General features: G+C 42.2%; 2 protein-coding genes and 1 long non-coding RNA gene across 16 annotated transcripts in view; 2 read left to right on the top strand and 1 right to left on the bottom strand.

The window, feature by feature from the left end:
* The window catches only part of PTGR2 (prostaglandin reductase 2), a 28,936-nt gene extending 27,919 nt beyond the window's left edge, over window positions 1-1,017 (top strand). For 5 of the 8 annotated variants that reach the window (XM_045072530.1, XM_045072509.1, XM_045072543.1 and 2 more), the window contains one exon: window positions 769-1,016. In XM_045072530.1, coding sequence (XP_044928465.1) covers window positions 769-845 — 77 coding nt within the window. In that variant the 3' untranslated portion in view covers window positions 846-1,016. Of the gene's footprint in view, window positions 1-768 lie in introns of all 8 variants that reach the window. The other 3 variants (XM_045072533.1, XM_045072537.1, XM_045072516.1) reach the window with 1 other exon arrangement.
* Window positions 1-3,332, bottom strand: part of LOC123389843 — a 32,264-nt gene extending 28,932 nt beyond the window's left edge. For 2 of the 4 annotated variants that reach the window (XR_006604483.1, XR_006604484.1), the window contains exon 1: window positions 2,903-3,332. This is a non-coding gene — a long non-coding RNA (uncharacterized LOC123389843). The remainder of the gene's footprint in view (window positions 1-2,902) is intronic. The other 2 variants (XR_006604481.1, XR_006604482.1) reach the window with 2 other exon arrangements.
* The window catches only part of ZNF410 (zinc finger protein 410), a 40,343-nt gene continuing 29,996 nt past the window's right edge, over window positions 3,333-13,679 (top strand). For 2 of the 4 annotated variants that reach the window (XR_198498.3, XM_004739305.3), the window contains exon 1: window positions 3,333-3,450. The gene's annotated coding sequence lies outside the window, so the exon portion shown is untranslated. The remainder of the gene's footprint in view (window positions 3,451-13,679) is intronic. The other 2 variants (XM_004739304.3, XM_045072470.1) reach the window with 2 other exon arrangements.

Here is a 13,679-nt window from a genome sequence, read left to right as displayed (position 1 = left end):
AACCAACTGAGCCACCCAAGCACTGAGGATTTCTATTATCTTTAATAGTTTTTTTAAAAAAAGATTTTATTTATTTATGAGAGAGAGAGAGAGAGCACAAGTAGGCAGAGCATCAGGCAGAGGGAGAGAAAGCAGGTTCTCTACTTAGCAGGGAGCCTGATGTGGAGTTTGATCCCAGAACCCTGGGATCATGACCCGAGCTGAAGGCAGCTGCTTAACCTACTGAGCCACTAGGCACCCTTTTTTTTTTTTTTTTTTTTAAAGATTTTATTTATTTATTTGACAGAGATCAGAGGCAGGCAGAGGGGGGGGGAAGCAGGCTCCCTGCTAAGCAGAGAGCCCGATTCGGGGCTCGATCCCAGGACTCCGGGATCATGACCTGAGCCGAAGGCAGAGACTTTAACCCACCAAGCCACCCACGTACCCCAGCGCACAATTTTTTAATAGTTTTCGAAAAATTGTTTTCACTGACATTTTATCCTCATACTTACTTATTCTAGTCTTCAGACTTTAAACAGTGAATATTGAGGTAGATATGAACATTTCTAGTTTGGGTAAAAAGCACATCTTTAAGATACAAATTGTGTTAGTTTATCTTGTAACTTTGTCAGTGTTTCACTTGAGGCTTCTTTTCATGACAGTTTCCTTCTAAATATTAAAAGCATTGCAGAAATTATTCAAATTAAATGTATGTGTTTGTACTGATAAACATGTATGATAGTGATATTTATGTTTTCATATAATCTAGGTTTTTTTTTTTCTTTCTAGCTGCATTCCAGTCCATGATGACAGGAGGTAACATCGGAAAGCAGATAGTTTGCATTTCAGAGGAAACCTCTGTGTAATCTGTATAAGCATCTTCATCAAGGAAATACACAGATTTCTTTCCGTTTTGCACCAGATTTTTTTAACTTTTTTTTTTTTAAGATTTTATTTATTTGCTTGACAGAGATCACAAATAGGCAGAGAGGCAGGCAGAGAGAGAGAGAGGAGGAAGCAGGCTCCCCGCCGAGCAGAGAGCCCAACGTGGGGCTCGATCCCAGGACCCTGGGATCATGACCTAAGCCGAAGGCAGAGGCTTTAACCCACTGAGCCACCCAGGCACCCCTTACACAAAGATTTTTAAGATACATTTAATAAAATTTTTAGAATACAGATAGCTTTTTATTTAAATTGATTATTGGTACTATCATCTAGTTGCATAACATAAACTTTTCCTATATCTTCAATATCATGTATGTTCTCTATGTCCAGCACGATTATTTACAGTAATAGATTGAAGTCAACATGACCTATTTTTCTTTCTTTTACTAAAACTGAGACTATATTTGATATTTGATCAGATATTCTGAAACCATTGGAGATTTGATACAACTGCTTAATGGATCATTTAAATCAATTTTTACAATTAATAATTTTTATTTAAAATAGAATGCTTGAGAAGATGCATAGTAAATATATGTTGACCTGAAAATGCTTTACATAATTCTTGAACTGTAACTTGGTGTTAAGAATAGAATTGGGATGGCTTTTCTATATTGTAGTTCCATGGAAAAGGGATTTAATGGCAGAGCATATGTTGGGACTTAGGGTAATTCAGAGCTTGTGGAGCAGTTTTTAGGATAGGAGAGCAGAGGCTTTGTGTTGAGAAGTAACAGGTCAGTCAGGTTGATAAAGAGACTAGTTTATCACAGAGGATTATCTGTGTTTTGCTAAATAATTTACTGTATAACCTAAAAACTCAAATACACATTGATAAAACTATGTTTGTTTTAGGGTAGCAGTTACGTACTGTCAAATAGTGTAAAGATTTTGAGGGCAAATAGGTACAAATATCACTTGAAGTTTTAGGTGATTAGAAAGATTTGGCAACAAAGGCAGCTTTAGAAAATGACAGGACTGACTGAGCAAATTAACAAATGGCTGTGAACATGAATGTTCAATATCTAATGTACCTCTAAATAAGAGGGCTTGCTTCATGATTATAATCAACCCTTTACAACAATAAAATTGAGATTTTTCAAGTGTTGTGCTGGTTTCTGGTCACCTTTTTCACCCTGCTAGATACTTTTGTCTGCAACATTTGTAGGAAGTAGATTCAAACTGTTAGTAATCAGTCACTCCAGTTGACCTGTGTCCTCTTTTTTTTTTTTTTATAAAGATTTTACTTATTTATTTGAAAGAGAGTGAGAACTAGAGAGAGCACACAGAGGGAGAGGGAGACAGAAAAGCAGAGTCCCCGCTGAGTAGGGGGGTAAGGTTGGACTCCATTCCAGGACTCTGGGATCATGACCTGTGCCAAAGGCAGACGCTTAACTGACTGAGCCACCCAGGCGCCCGTCAGTGTCCTCTTCTTCCTTTATAAACCTTTCCTGGACCTTTTCATCTCCAGAGAGCACTTCTGTCTGCGGTCTGTATGTTGGTAACTTCCAAATTTGCATCTCTATTTCTGACCTCTTACTTGAGCTTAGGTCCTCCCAAGTAAAATATCCTGTTGGCATCTGGGATGAACTGTTTCATCTAAAGAGGAATTACCTTCCTCTTACATATTCCTACTTTGTTTTTAACTCACCATTGTTTGTGCACCCAAACTAATACTCCCTCACTCATTCAGGTGCCTGTCATCAAGGCCTGTGTTTAATCTTGAAAATGCCTTTCTTAGAGAACTCAGAGCTTTAATTCCCACTGCCACTGTCTTAGTTGAGTTCCTCATCCTGTGGCACACAAGTATTTAAAAATTAGCAATTTCAAAAAGGCTCAACCGCATAAAGCTCTAACGTGGTGGCATCCAGCCTGGAACTCAGGAGTTCTAGTCCCCAGTGTGGGTATTCGAGAGCTCTTTCAGTCCTAATACAGGGAATCCAGACTCTAGGGAGTTCATTTTACAAGAAAAGTTGTATACCTGAGTTTCAGTTCTTACCCCGTCCCGATTGCGGCGCAGAACTAGATTCTGCAAGTTCCTTTCTCAGTGAAGCTTTGAGGTCCTCTTCAGTGAGAACGTCGATAAATGTTTCAGTAGTTCGTTCTCTCTCCATGGCCCCCATTGTAACTAGTGCTCATCTCAGCTGACAGGAAAAACTACCCCATCTGCTGCTGCAAGGAAGCCGTGACGTCACGGCTGGAACGAACTGACCCGGTTTTTCGGGTTTCGCAGACGGCGGGGCCCCAAGTGATGGAATGAGCAGGAGACGGTAGACCACAGCTCCGGGGGTGCAGGGGCCCAACCTCGCCCGGCCCCCGCCGGCCCTGCCCTCTATACGCCTGGGGCGGAAACCTCGCGCAGGCGGGGGAGCCGAGTCCAGCCTGCGGCGAGCGAGTGGGCGTGAGCGTTGGGGGCCGGCCAAACTTCCTGTCCCGCGCTGCCGCTGCTTCCGGCGGGAGCCGGAAGACGCTGTGTGTGGACGGAATTCGGGACCGCCTGACGGCTAGCCGGCTGCCCGGGACGGGAAGGTGAGCTCGGGCTGGGCCAGGCCACACCCGCGCAGCTCGGTGGTCCCCGAGAGGGAGGGAGCCGGTGCGGGCTTCTCGGCGGCTCGGGCAGAGTTCGCCTCCAGAGAGGACAGGGAAACCGCCCCCACCCCGACACCCCCTCTCAGATCTGGCGGGCCCGGGAGCGGCCGGTCTGAAGCCCTAGGGCTTCGGCCCTAACCCTCGAGGCCTTGGGGCCGATGTTTCTGCTCTTTGCTTGGTTTTGGGGGCCGGGGCTTAGGAACAAGACGGTCCTGAGAAAGCTGGAGTCGGCAGCACGTCCCTAAGGGCGGGGGCTGCTGGACTGCACCCGCACCCTGGCCTTGCCCCAGGCTTTGGGGCCTTACACTAAGGCTGTTGCAGAGGGAGAAAGAGGATGCCAAGAGGACTGTGCCCTGGCGATCTCAGCCCAGAGCTGCCGTCTTCTTTCGTACATCCACTTCTCTGAGGGGCTTGGCTGCTGGCTTCTCCTTAGCCTGTCATTGCAGGTCGAGGCTGTGGGGGCTGTATTTACAGCCTGTGCGCATTCGCTGGTTGATTTTATCCTTTGAAGTTTCTTCAGAGAAAAGAATGCAATTAGTTTATTAAAGTTTATCCCACTTGCTCATGAGGCCCAGAAATGCACCATTTGGAAGTTAAATATTACTAACCTGGGACTTAAGAATTTGTACTTTTTCACTTTGGCACATGGATCACCGTAACATGTTTGCAAGGAAAGTAAAAGAAACATTTTGGAATAGAATCCGTGGCATTTTGTTGTTGTTAGGGAGTGGAAATTCCACATTGTGTTATTTTTGTGTGGACGGAGTAGAGTCAACTGAGCAGAAGATTTAGGTTCTAATTTTTAAAAAGTCTGCATTTAAGTAAATGTCTGATTTTTGACAAGTTACTTAATCTCTATTGCTTTTTTTCCCCCTATGTGGGTGAAGAAGCTTACCTATTTATTCAGCAGATAAATCCTGAAAGCTTAGTTTGTTCAAAGCATCATACTAGGTTAATGAGAGTTAGAATGAATAAATTCAGCAACCTTAGCCAGTGAAAAAAATATGCAAGTAGACAACTACCAGCCAAGGCAGGATGGAATAATTGCCAAGGAGAGGTGAAACAGGGTGTTGGGAGCACCAAGGAAAAGACAGATTTATTTTGCTTGGAGGGAAGGGACAAGTATCTTAGTGGAGGATAGCATTTGAATTGGATTTTTTTTTTAAATATTTTATTTATTTATTTGACAGAGATCACAAGTAGGCAGAGAGGCAGGCAGAGAGAGAGGAAGGGAAGCAGGCCCCTTGCTGAGCAGAGAGCCTGATGTGGGACTCGATCCCCGGACCCTGAGATCATGACCTGAGCCGAAGGCAGCGGCTTAACCCACTGAGCCACCCAGGCGCCCCTTGAATTGGATTTTAAAGGCTGGAAAGGATTTCAGAAAATCACAACTGGATTGGGAGTGTTTATTACTGGTCGAAGAACTATTCTAAGCAAAGACTTGAGCACTGAAATAGGCTGATGTATTCATTCCAAAAGCCAGCCATGTGGGCTGGAGTAAAGGGTTAATGGAAGAATATGGACAGCACTGTAACTAGAACAGTATTTGAGGATGTATTGTAGAATATTTGAAATGCCATGCTTAGGAATTTGACTAGTGTTCTGAGGCGCTGAATTTTGAGTGAGTGGAGAAACACAAGCATTTCTGTGTTTTGGAAAGATTACTCAAGTGGCTGCATAAAAAGGTGGATTGAAAAGGGGAGTTTTTAGGGCATGGTGACCGGTTAAAAGCCTTTTTTTTTTTTTAAGTATTTTATTTGTTTATTTATTTGACAGAGATCGCAAGTAGGCAGGGAGGCAGGCATGGGGGGGGGGGGGGGGGGGAAGCAGGCTCCCCGCCAAGCAGAGAGCCCGACATGGGGCTCGAGCCCAGGACCCTGGGATCATGACCTGAGCTGAAGGCAGAGGCCTTAATCCACTGAGCCACCCGGGCACCCCTAGAAGCCCATTTTAATTGTGTAGTTGAAAGACAATGAGATCTAAACAGGATATTACAGGAGGAATAAATTTGGGGGAATCAGAACTCCTGGGATTATTTAAATATAGAGAATGAGAGACATCATTAAACACCTAGAATTTGCGGTTGAGTGGGTAGAAGATTGGGCAATAATTGAAATGGATAATACAGGAAGAAGAACAGGTTTGGTGGTGGAGATGATAATCTGGATTATGGACATTGTTAGGTTTGAGATGGATATCCGTGAGGAGATACTCAGCAAGCGGTCAGAAATAAAAATTTGGAGTTCAGAAGAGAGGTCAGGAGTAGAGACAAAAATTTTGGTATTATTTGCACGTCATTCATTCACTGTACAGATGTTTCTTCAGTGCCTACTAGGTGCTTGCAGGAAGTTTGTATGGAATTCCTTAAATCTCATAGTAAAGCCAACCTTAAGAGTGTCACAGTATTAGAAATGACTATGGAGACCTAAATTCCTTATGAATTACATATAATATTTTGCCAGGCACTATGATAGGTGGTGGAAGATAAAGTTGTAAAGAAGACAAATTAGTTCCTGCCTTTGTTTATGGAGCTTACAACATACAGGGTAGCCAGGCAAAGAATGAATACTGTATAAAACCAAAGGAATTAGAAATAGCAAGACGCCTGGGTGGCTTAGTCGGTTAAGTGTCTGCCTTCAGCTCAAGTCATGATCCCCGAGACCTGAGTCCCACTTTGGGCTTCTTGCTCAACTGGGAGTCTGCTTCTCCCCCTGCTTGTGCTCTTTCTCTTTCTGACAAATAAATTTTTAAAATATTAAAAAAAAAAAAAAGAGGAATTAGAAACAGCAGAAAGTTAGAAACAGCAGAAATAGAGAAAAAAGTTGGAAGTTTGGGAAATCTTCTTTGGATAAGGTGATCAGACGAAGCCTTTGTAAATGAGTTGATAGTTAAACAGAACCCAGAAGAATGAAAAAAGAGCTAATCAAGTAGAGAGAGGTGAAAGTGTTTTAAGGTAGAGGAAATGACATGTACACATCCCTAACACCAGAAAGAGCTTAATTTGTTCAAGGAACTAAGATGGCTGAAGCTTGGTGAGCTCCTAGGGAGACTGACTCTGGAGGCTGGTTGGAGATGCAGGAATGGATCACATAGTTCTTAGAAGCCAGGATAAAGAGTTTGGATTTTGTCTAGGTGCCTTGGGAAGCCATGTAGACTTTCAGGCAGGTGAGTGATATAAGAGGACTTGCATTTTAAGGTGATATTTACTCCTTGTCAAGAGAATGGAATGAAGGGAGGCAAGAATAGAAGCAGGGAGACCAGTGAGATAGCACTACCAGTGGTTTAGGACAGGTACTGATAGGGCCTGTGACAGGGTGGTGACAGTAGAGATAGAAGTAGCTGGCCTTGCTGTCTCCATAGGACTTGCAGCTGGACTGGATATTGGGAGCAAAGGAAACAAAGTAGTAAAAACGACTTCTAAGTGGGGTGAATGGTGGTCCCATCTTTTGTTTTTTTAAAGATTTTATTTATTTATTTGATAGATGGGAGATCATAAGTAGTCAGAGAGGCAGGTGGGAGAGGGGGGCTGGGGGAAGCAGGCTCCCCGCTGAGCAGAGAGCCTGATGCTGAGCTCCATCCCAGGACCCTGAGATCATGACCTGAGCCTAAGGCAGAGGCTTTAACCCACTGAGCCACCCAGGTGCCCCATGGTGGTCCCATCTTGAGTAGAGGGGTGTAGTGAGTAGGGCTGGCAGGGCGTGATGGGAAACACGCTTGGGAGAGAATTCATTTTGGACATGTTAAAATTTGAGATGTCAAGTTTTGTTAAGTAGAGATGTCAAGTAAGCAATTGCATATATGTCTGCAGTCAGAGGAGCTACCTGGGCTGCAGATACAAATTTTGGTGATGAACACGAGGTATTGTGTGGAAGCGTTGAATAAGTACTATATGCCTCAAACTAATACTGCACTGTATGTTAACTAATTGGAATTTAAATAAAAACTTAAAACTCAACTAAAGCCGTAAGTTTGCACTAGGAAGAGAGTGTAGCAAGAAAAGAGAGCCTGAATACTATCCTGAGGAATAGTAATATTGAGAGGCTGAGTGCAGGAAGAGTACAGCAGCTAACAAAGAAAACTGGAGGTGTGGCAATGAGGGAAGAGTAAAATGAGGAACATGTATCTTGGAAGCAGAGGGTGTAAGTGAAGTGTTGGAGGAAGGAGGCAGTGCCTCTAAGGGATAATGTCAGTTCCGGCTCTGGTTGCAAGTGACCAGTTTGCTTCAGAAGAGGAGTCTGTAACAAGGATGTGGGCAGCTGTTGAGATCAAAGGAAACGATGAAGACCCTGGCTTCATCAAGGTCAGGAACGTGAGCAGCCCCAGGGGAGGCTGCAAGCAGCATTACTGGCATGAAAGGGCCACTGCAGCCGTTTTCAGCCCTTTGTTACTTCTTTTAGAATTCACATTCTGAGGGAAAGTGTCTGATTTGTTCAATATAGGTCAAGTGTCCAACAGTTGGCCAGTGACGAAAAGAACACCTTCATCTACAGTCTCACTGAAGGAGGTATTCAGTGGGGGAGGGGACAGACCCCCAGACAGGACGTCAATCTGTCACCCGAGCAGGAGACATGAATGTGGGGTAATTGAACATAGTAGTTGTTTATTGCAAAGGTCAAGTAAGATGAGGGCTGCAAAGTGTCCCTTGGATTTAGTAACATGAAGATCTTCGGTGACCTTTACAAGAGACGTTTTAGTGAAGTGATGGGTTGGATAGTGATTAGAGCTTTGAAAGTAGAGACAAATGCAGAGAAATGCGGAGGTGACTGGAATAAAAATGGGGGCTGTAGGCATGAAACACCTAAGCAGATCTGAGAAGGAAGAGGGAAGGCCCAGGGTGAATCCTATAGTTTCTAAAATTCATTCTGGTTTCACAGTTCTCCAGTTCTCCTCCATTCCAAATTTCTTTCACTGGTATCTGTTAACTGGTTTGTTAGAATTTAATCAGCTTCCGTAGTATGCTAGATATGGATATAAAAAGTTACTTTTTTAAAGAGATTATTCCTTTAATTGTCAGAAAGTGTGCATGCATACAAGTGGGAGTGGCAGGGAGAGGCAGGAGCAGGCTCTCCACCGAGCAGGGAGCCTGATGCAGGGCTCAGTCCCAGGTCCCTGGGATCATGACCTAAATCCAAGGCAGATGCTTAACCCTATTTGTCCCTAGTTACTTTTTCTTTTCCTATGACTTTTTTTTTTTTATTTACTTACTTCTCAGAGAGAGAGAGAGTACAAGCAGGGGGATCGGCAGGCAGAGGAAGCAGCAGCCTCCCCATTCAGATGCTTAACTGACTGAGGCACCCAGACATCGCAGGACTACTTTTTTTTTTTTTAAGATTTTATTTATTTATTTGACAGAGATCACAAGAAGGCTGAGAGGCAGGCAGAGAGAGAGAGGAGGAAGCAGGCTCCCTGCTGAGCAGAGAGCCCGAGGCTGGGCTCGATCCCAGGACCCTGGGATCATGACCTGAGCCGAAGGCAGAGGCTTTAACCCACTGAGCCACCCAGGTGCCCCGCAGGACTACTATTTTATACCAAAATTTAAACTATTCTTTTCTTTTTTTAAGATTTTATTTTTATTTTTTATTTATTTATTTGACAGACAGAGATCGCAAGTAGGCAGAGAGGCAGGCAGAGAGAGAGGAGGAAGCAAGCTCCCTGCAGAGCAGAGAGCCCGCCCGATGTGGGGCTTGATTCCAGCACCCTGGGATCATGACCTGAGCCGAAGGCAGAGGCTTTAACCCACTGAGCCATCCAGGTGCCCCTAAACTATTCTTTTTTTAATTTTCATTTTTGATCATGGTAATTCTCTACCATTGGTAGAATTTTTGTTTTAGTTTTTTCATCTTTAGTGAAGCATTGTTTGGGTCTGTATTTGTGGTCAGCCGCAGGTAGATATGCAGGGAACTGAGAAGTGGATTGGTTGCTGACCAGCGGGACTGCAGTGTTTCTCAATTTCTTCCCTCTTTTTTTCTCACCCACTCTTTCTGAAACTGGGTCAAGGTCAAGGCATTTTCTACCTCTCTAAAATAAGAGCAGTGTTGATATTCTAGGCTTTGTTTTCCTAGGGTGGAATCACATTGCTTTTTAGAAATTGACACAATGATCTTCTGTTTCTTCCTTGAGGCAGAGCAGTAAATGCCCCTAGTCATTTTTCCCTTTGGAATATACCCCTTTGTGTCTGGCAGTCAGGACGGAGGCAAGGTACACCTGTACCAGCTCTGTTCTCCTCTTGCTTGTTGAGTTTATTTGCCTTCGTTGTCCTGCCCAGTATTTCTCCTTGTAGCTTGCATTAGTTTTAGGCCATCTCTACCCTCCTAACATGGTGTTACCGCTAATTCCTGTCTTGTGTGAGGATTCAGGTAATTTCAGATTTCCCAAGACTCTGATCAATGATAATTGTTGATTGTAATATATATTTATGGCAGGTTTATATCAATGGCTTTATGTTTTATGTCTGAGTATCTGTGTAACATATACATTTGAGACTTTTGAAGATACTTTATACTGTTTTTCAATTTTTGGGATATAATCTGTTTAGTAGCTTTTGAGATGAGTTTAGTAAGTTTTATTTTTAAAAAACTTAAAAATAGACTAGTATATTAGTCTAGACTAATAGAGATTAGTATAGTCTAATTTTGTTTCATGAAAATGTGTTATTTGTATGTGTCTCAGTGAGTATTTCATTCTCTGGGGTATGATGGCAAATGTATCTTACTGTGATTTGCAGTCAAAAATGTTTGAAAACCACTGCATTATAGGAAATTTGGACTCAGTAGTAAGAAAATAAAAATTTTTTTTAAATTTCTTTTTTTTTTTTTTTTTTTAAGATTTTAGTAATTTAAGTAATCTCTACACCCAACATGAGGCTCGGACTCCTGACCCCAAGATCAAGTGTCACACACTCTACCAACTGAGCCAGCCAGGCACATTTTTATTTTATTTTATTTATTTGAGAGAGAGACAGTGAGAGCGAGGAGAAGGTCAGAGAGAGAAGCAGACTCCCTGTGGAGCTGGGAGCCCGATGTGGGACTCGATCCCGGGACTCCAGGATCATGACCTGAGCTGAAAGCAGTCCCTTAACCAACTGAGCCACCCAGGCGCCCACATTTCTTAATCTTTTAGAATATACAAAGCATTTGAAACATTTACTTGTTTCTTTTTAAAAAAGATATTTATTTATTTGAGCTAGAGAGCAGGAGTTGGGGGAAAGGGCAGAGGGAGAAGCATACTCCCCACTGAGCAGGGAGCCCAGTGAAACTTGATCCCAGGACCCTGGGATCATGACCTGAGCTGAAGGCAGATGCTTAATCAACTGAGCCACTTAGGCACCCTATTTACTTGTTTCTTAACCACTTATGGAGAGCTTTGTTTCTGAAGAATTTTTTAATTATTTCTTTTGACTGAATCATAAATAATCCTAGGGTAGATTTTGTATCTGTATTTCAGATGAATTTCCTAGGGTCCAGAAGATGAGTAGCCTGCCTAGGTCTCAACCAAAATGTCAGAGGCATAATTTAGACTCTGTTTTAGAGACCTTGGGATTTTTTTTTTTTTTTTAATATAGCTCAGCTTCCTTAATTTACTTGTTCAGCTACTTAATGTTAATGCATAATTTGCTGATGATATTGAGTGTACTGTAGAAGAAGAATGCAGTTAATCAACTTCAATTCTCAGGATTTGTTTATTTGGCTAAAAACAGAAAGAGAATTGTTCTCAGGATGGTCTAGATCATACAGATTGCTGTTGTCTTAAATCTCCTTTGCGGGGCATCTGGGTGGCTCAGTGGGTTAAGCCGCTGCCTTCAGTTCAGGTCATGATCCCAGGGTCCTGGGATTGAGCCCCACATCGCATTGGGCTCTCTGCTCAGCGGGGAGCCTGCTTCCTCCTTTCTCTCTGCCGGCTCTCTGTCTACTTGTGGTCTCTGTCTGCCAAATAAATAAATAAAATCTTAAAAAAAAAAATCTGCTTTGCTTGTTACGAGTTTTTTGTTTCCAATTTATAGAACTTTTCAGGGCTTTCTGTGTTCTTTGCTTTGGTTCATTGCAAAGATTTGTGTTGCCTGCATTCTTTTTAACCTTTAGATTGACTAAGGGATAACATTAACATTTTCTTCTATTAGTAGCTATTAACGTAATAGCATTGTCAGGGTCAGTGGATTTCTAAAAAATAGAATTTCTGCTAGACCAAGGTTGTTTTCTGTAAGCAGTCTAATATGCTTTTGGTGGCCATAGGGAACCACGTACACAGTAAAAATTCTGTTGTTGCCAAGAGTAGAGGGAGAATAGGGTCTGACTAGAACTACTTATTTCATATTTATTAATAATATCTTTTAGACCAATTGCTGGGTGTCTGAGATCATTTTGTTTTGTTGTGAGCGCTTTATCCGGAGACATGATGCCTTATTTATGATTTGTGGAAAGTATGAATTGATGGGTGTACCCTTGGTTGCTGACTGTTAAATGTCATTATCTTTTTTATTATTTATGGGGCTAAATTAGTAATTTTTCTAATTTGAAAGCAAATAAGGATATAAGTTTTGCCTACCAGGTAAAGATACAAAAAGAGAACAACTATTAGTGTTCACATTAAAGAACTTGGGGTGGGGCGCCTGGGTGGCTCAGTGGGTTAAGCTGCTGCCTTCGGCTCAGGTCATGATCTCAGGGTCCTGGGATCGAGTCCCACATCGGGCTCTCTGCACAGCAGGGAGCCTGCTTCCCCTCCCCCTCTCTCTCTAGCTGCCTCTCTGTCTACTTGTGATTTCTCTCTGTCAAATTAATAAATAAAATCTTTAAAAAAAAAAATAAAGAACTTGGGATGACCATTTAGTATTACATTTCTAGTCTCTTATCTTAATAGCATAAGAAAGCCTGGGAAGAATATCCTTGAGATCCATAATTATTTAAAAATAGCTTCCTTTTGAGTAAGAGCAGAGCCTTTCACTCCACTGTCATTCAAATTGCATTTAAAGGAAGAACATTGCATTGAACACTATATTGGTCCCCATACTGGCAATTTTTTATTTTAATTACTCTAAATATACTTTGACATAAAGCTAGGTAGTAATTCTTATCCTTCCTGTGCTGAAGCCCCCAGTAGCTCTTAATCAACTACAAAATCAAAACAAATTTACAGGGCGCCTGGGTGGCTCAGTGGGTTAAGCCGCTGCCTTCGGCTCAGGTCATGATCTCAGGGTCCTGGGATCGAGTCCTGCATCAGGCTCTCTGCTCAGCGGGGAGCCTGCTTCCCTCTCTCTCTCTCTGCCTGCCTCTCTGTCTACTGTGATCTCTCTCTGTCAAATAAATAAATAAAATCTTTAAAAAAAAAAAACAAATTTACAAATAATTCAGTAATAACAGCGGTAGGGTCAGAGGATTTTTTTTTTTTAAAGATTTTATTTATTTATTTGACAGAGATCACAGTAGGAGAGAGGAAGGGAAGAGATCACAGAGAGAGAGGAAGGGAAGCAGGCCCCCTGCTGAGCAGAGAGCCCGATGTGGGACTCGATCCCAGGACCCTGAGATCATGACCTGAGCCAAAGGCAGCGGCTTAACCCACTGAGCCACCCAGGCGCCCAGGGTCAGAGGATTTTTAAAAAATTGACATATGTTGAACCAAGATTGTTTTCTTTAAGCAGTCTAATATATATTTCTTTTTAATCCATGAATAACTGACATACAATGTTAAATTAGTTTCAGGTGTACAACGTAATGATTTGACAATTTGGTACATTACCACAGTTTGAGACACTACTTAGTGCCCACCAAGATAAGGGTAGTTACCATCTGCCACCATACAGATTTATTACAATATTAGCAGTCTGATGTTTTGATGGCTCTAGGGAACCATGTAGGTAGTAGAATTTAGGTTATCAGGATTATATCAGTTGTTGCCATGGATTTATATCTTTATGAATAAGTATACAGTTGTAAACCACACCCTAAAACAAAATTCAAAATAACATTCATATTATGTGGTAGAGATGTTGTTCTACTGAAATGCAGTACTTAATGTTGAACTTAATAGTGGAAAGATTTAGCCTTGGGTTCAATAATATATTTCCTGTTTCTACATTTTAACTTTAGTAATACTTTGCAGAGAATATAATACAAGGTATGTGTTTAAAGTGTCAAGACTTTGTAGCATTATGTGATAGTGGGATCTCATATGTAACC

This window comes from Mustela putorius, unplaced genomic scaffold, assembly GCF_011764305.1.
Source record: "Mustela putorius furo isolate JIRA1106 unplaced genomic scaffold, ASM1176430v1.1 tig00000129_pilon_pilon_pilon, whole genome shotgun sequence".
Classification (NCBI taxonomy): domain Eukaryota; kingdom Metazoa; phylum Chordata; class Mammalia; order Carnivora; family Mustelidae; genus Mustela; species Mustela putorius.
This window is presented reverse-complemented; position numbering and strand designations above follow the sequence as displayed.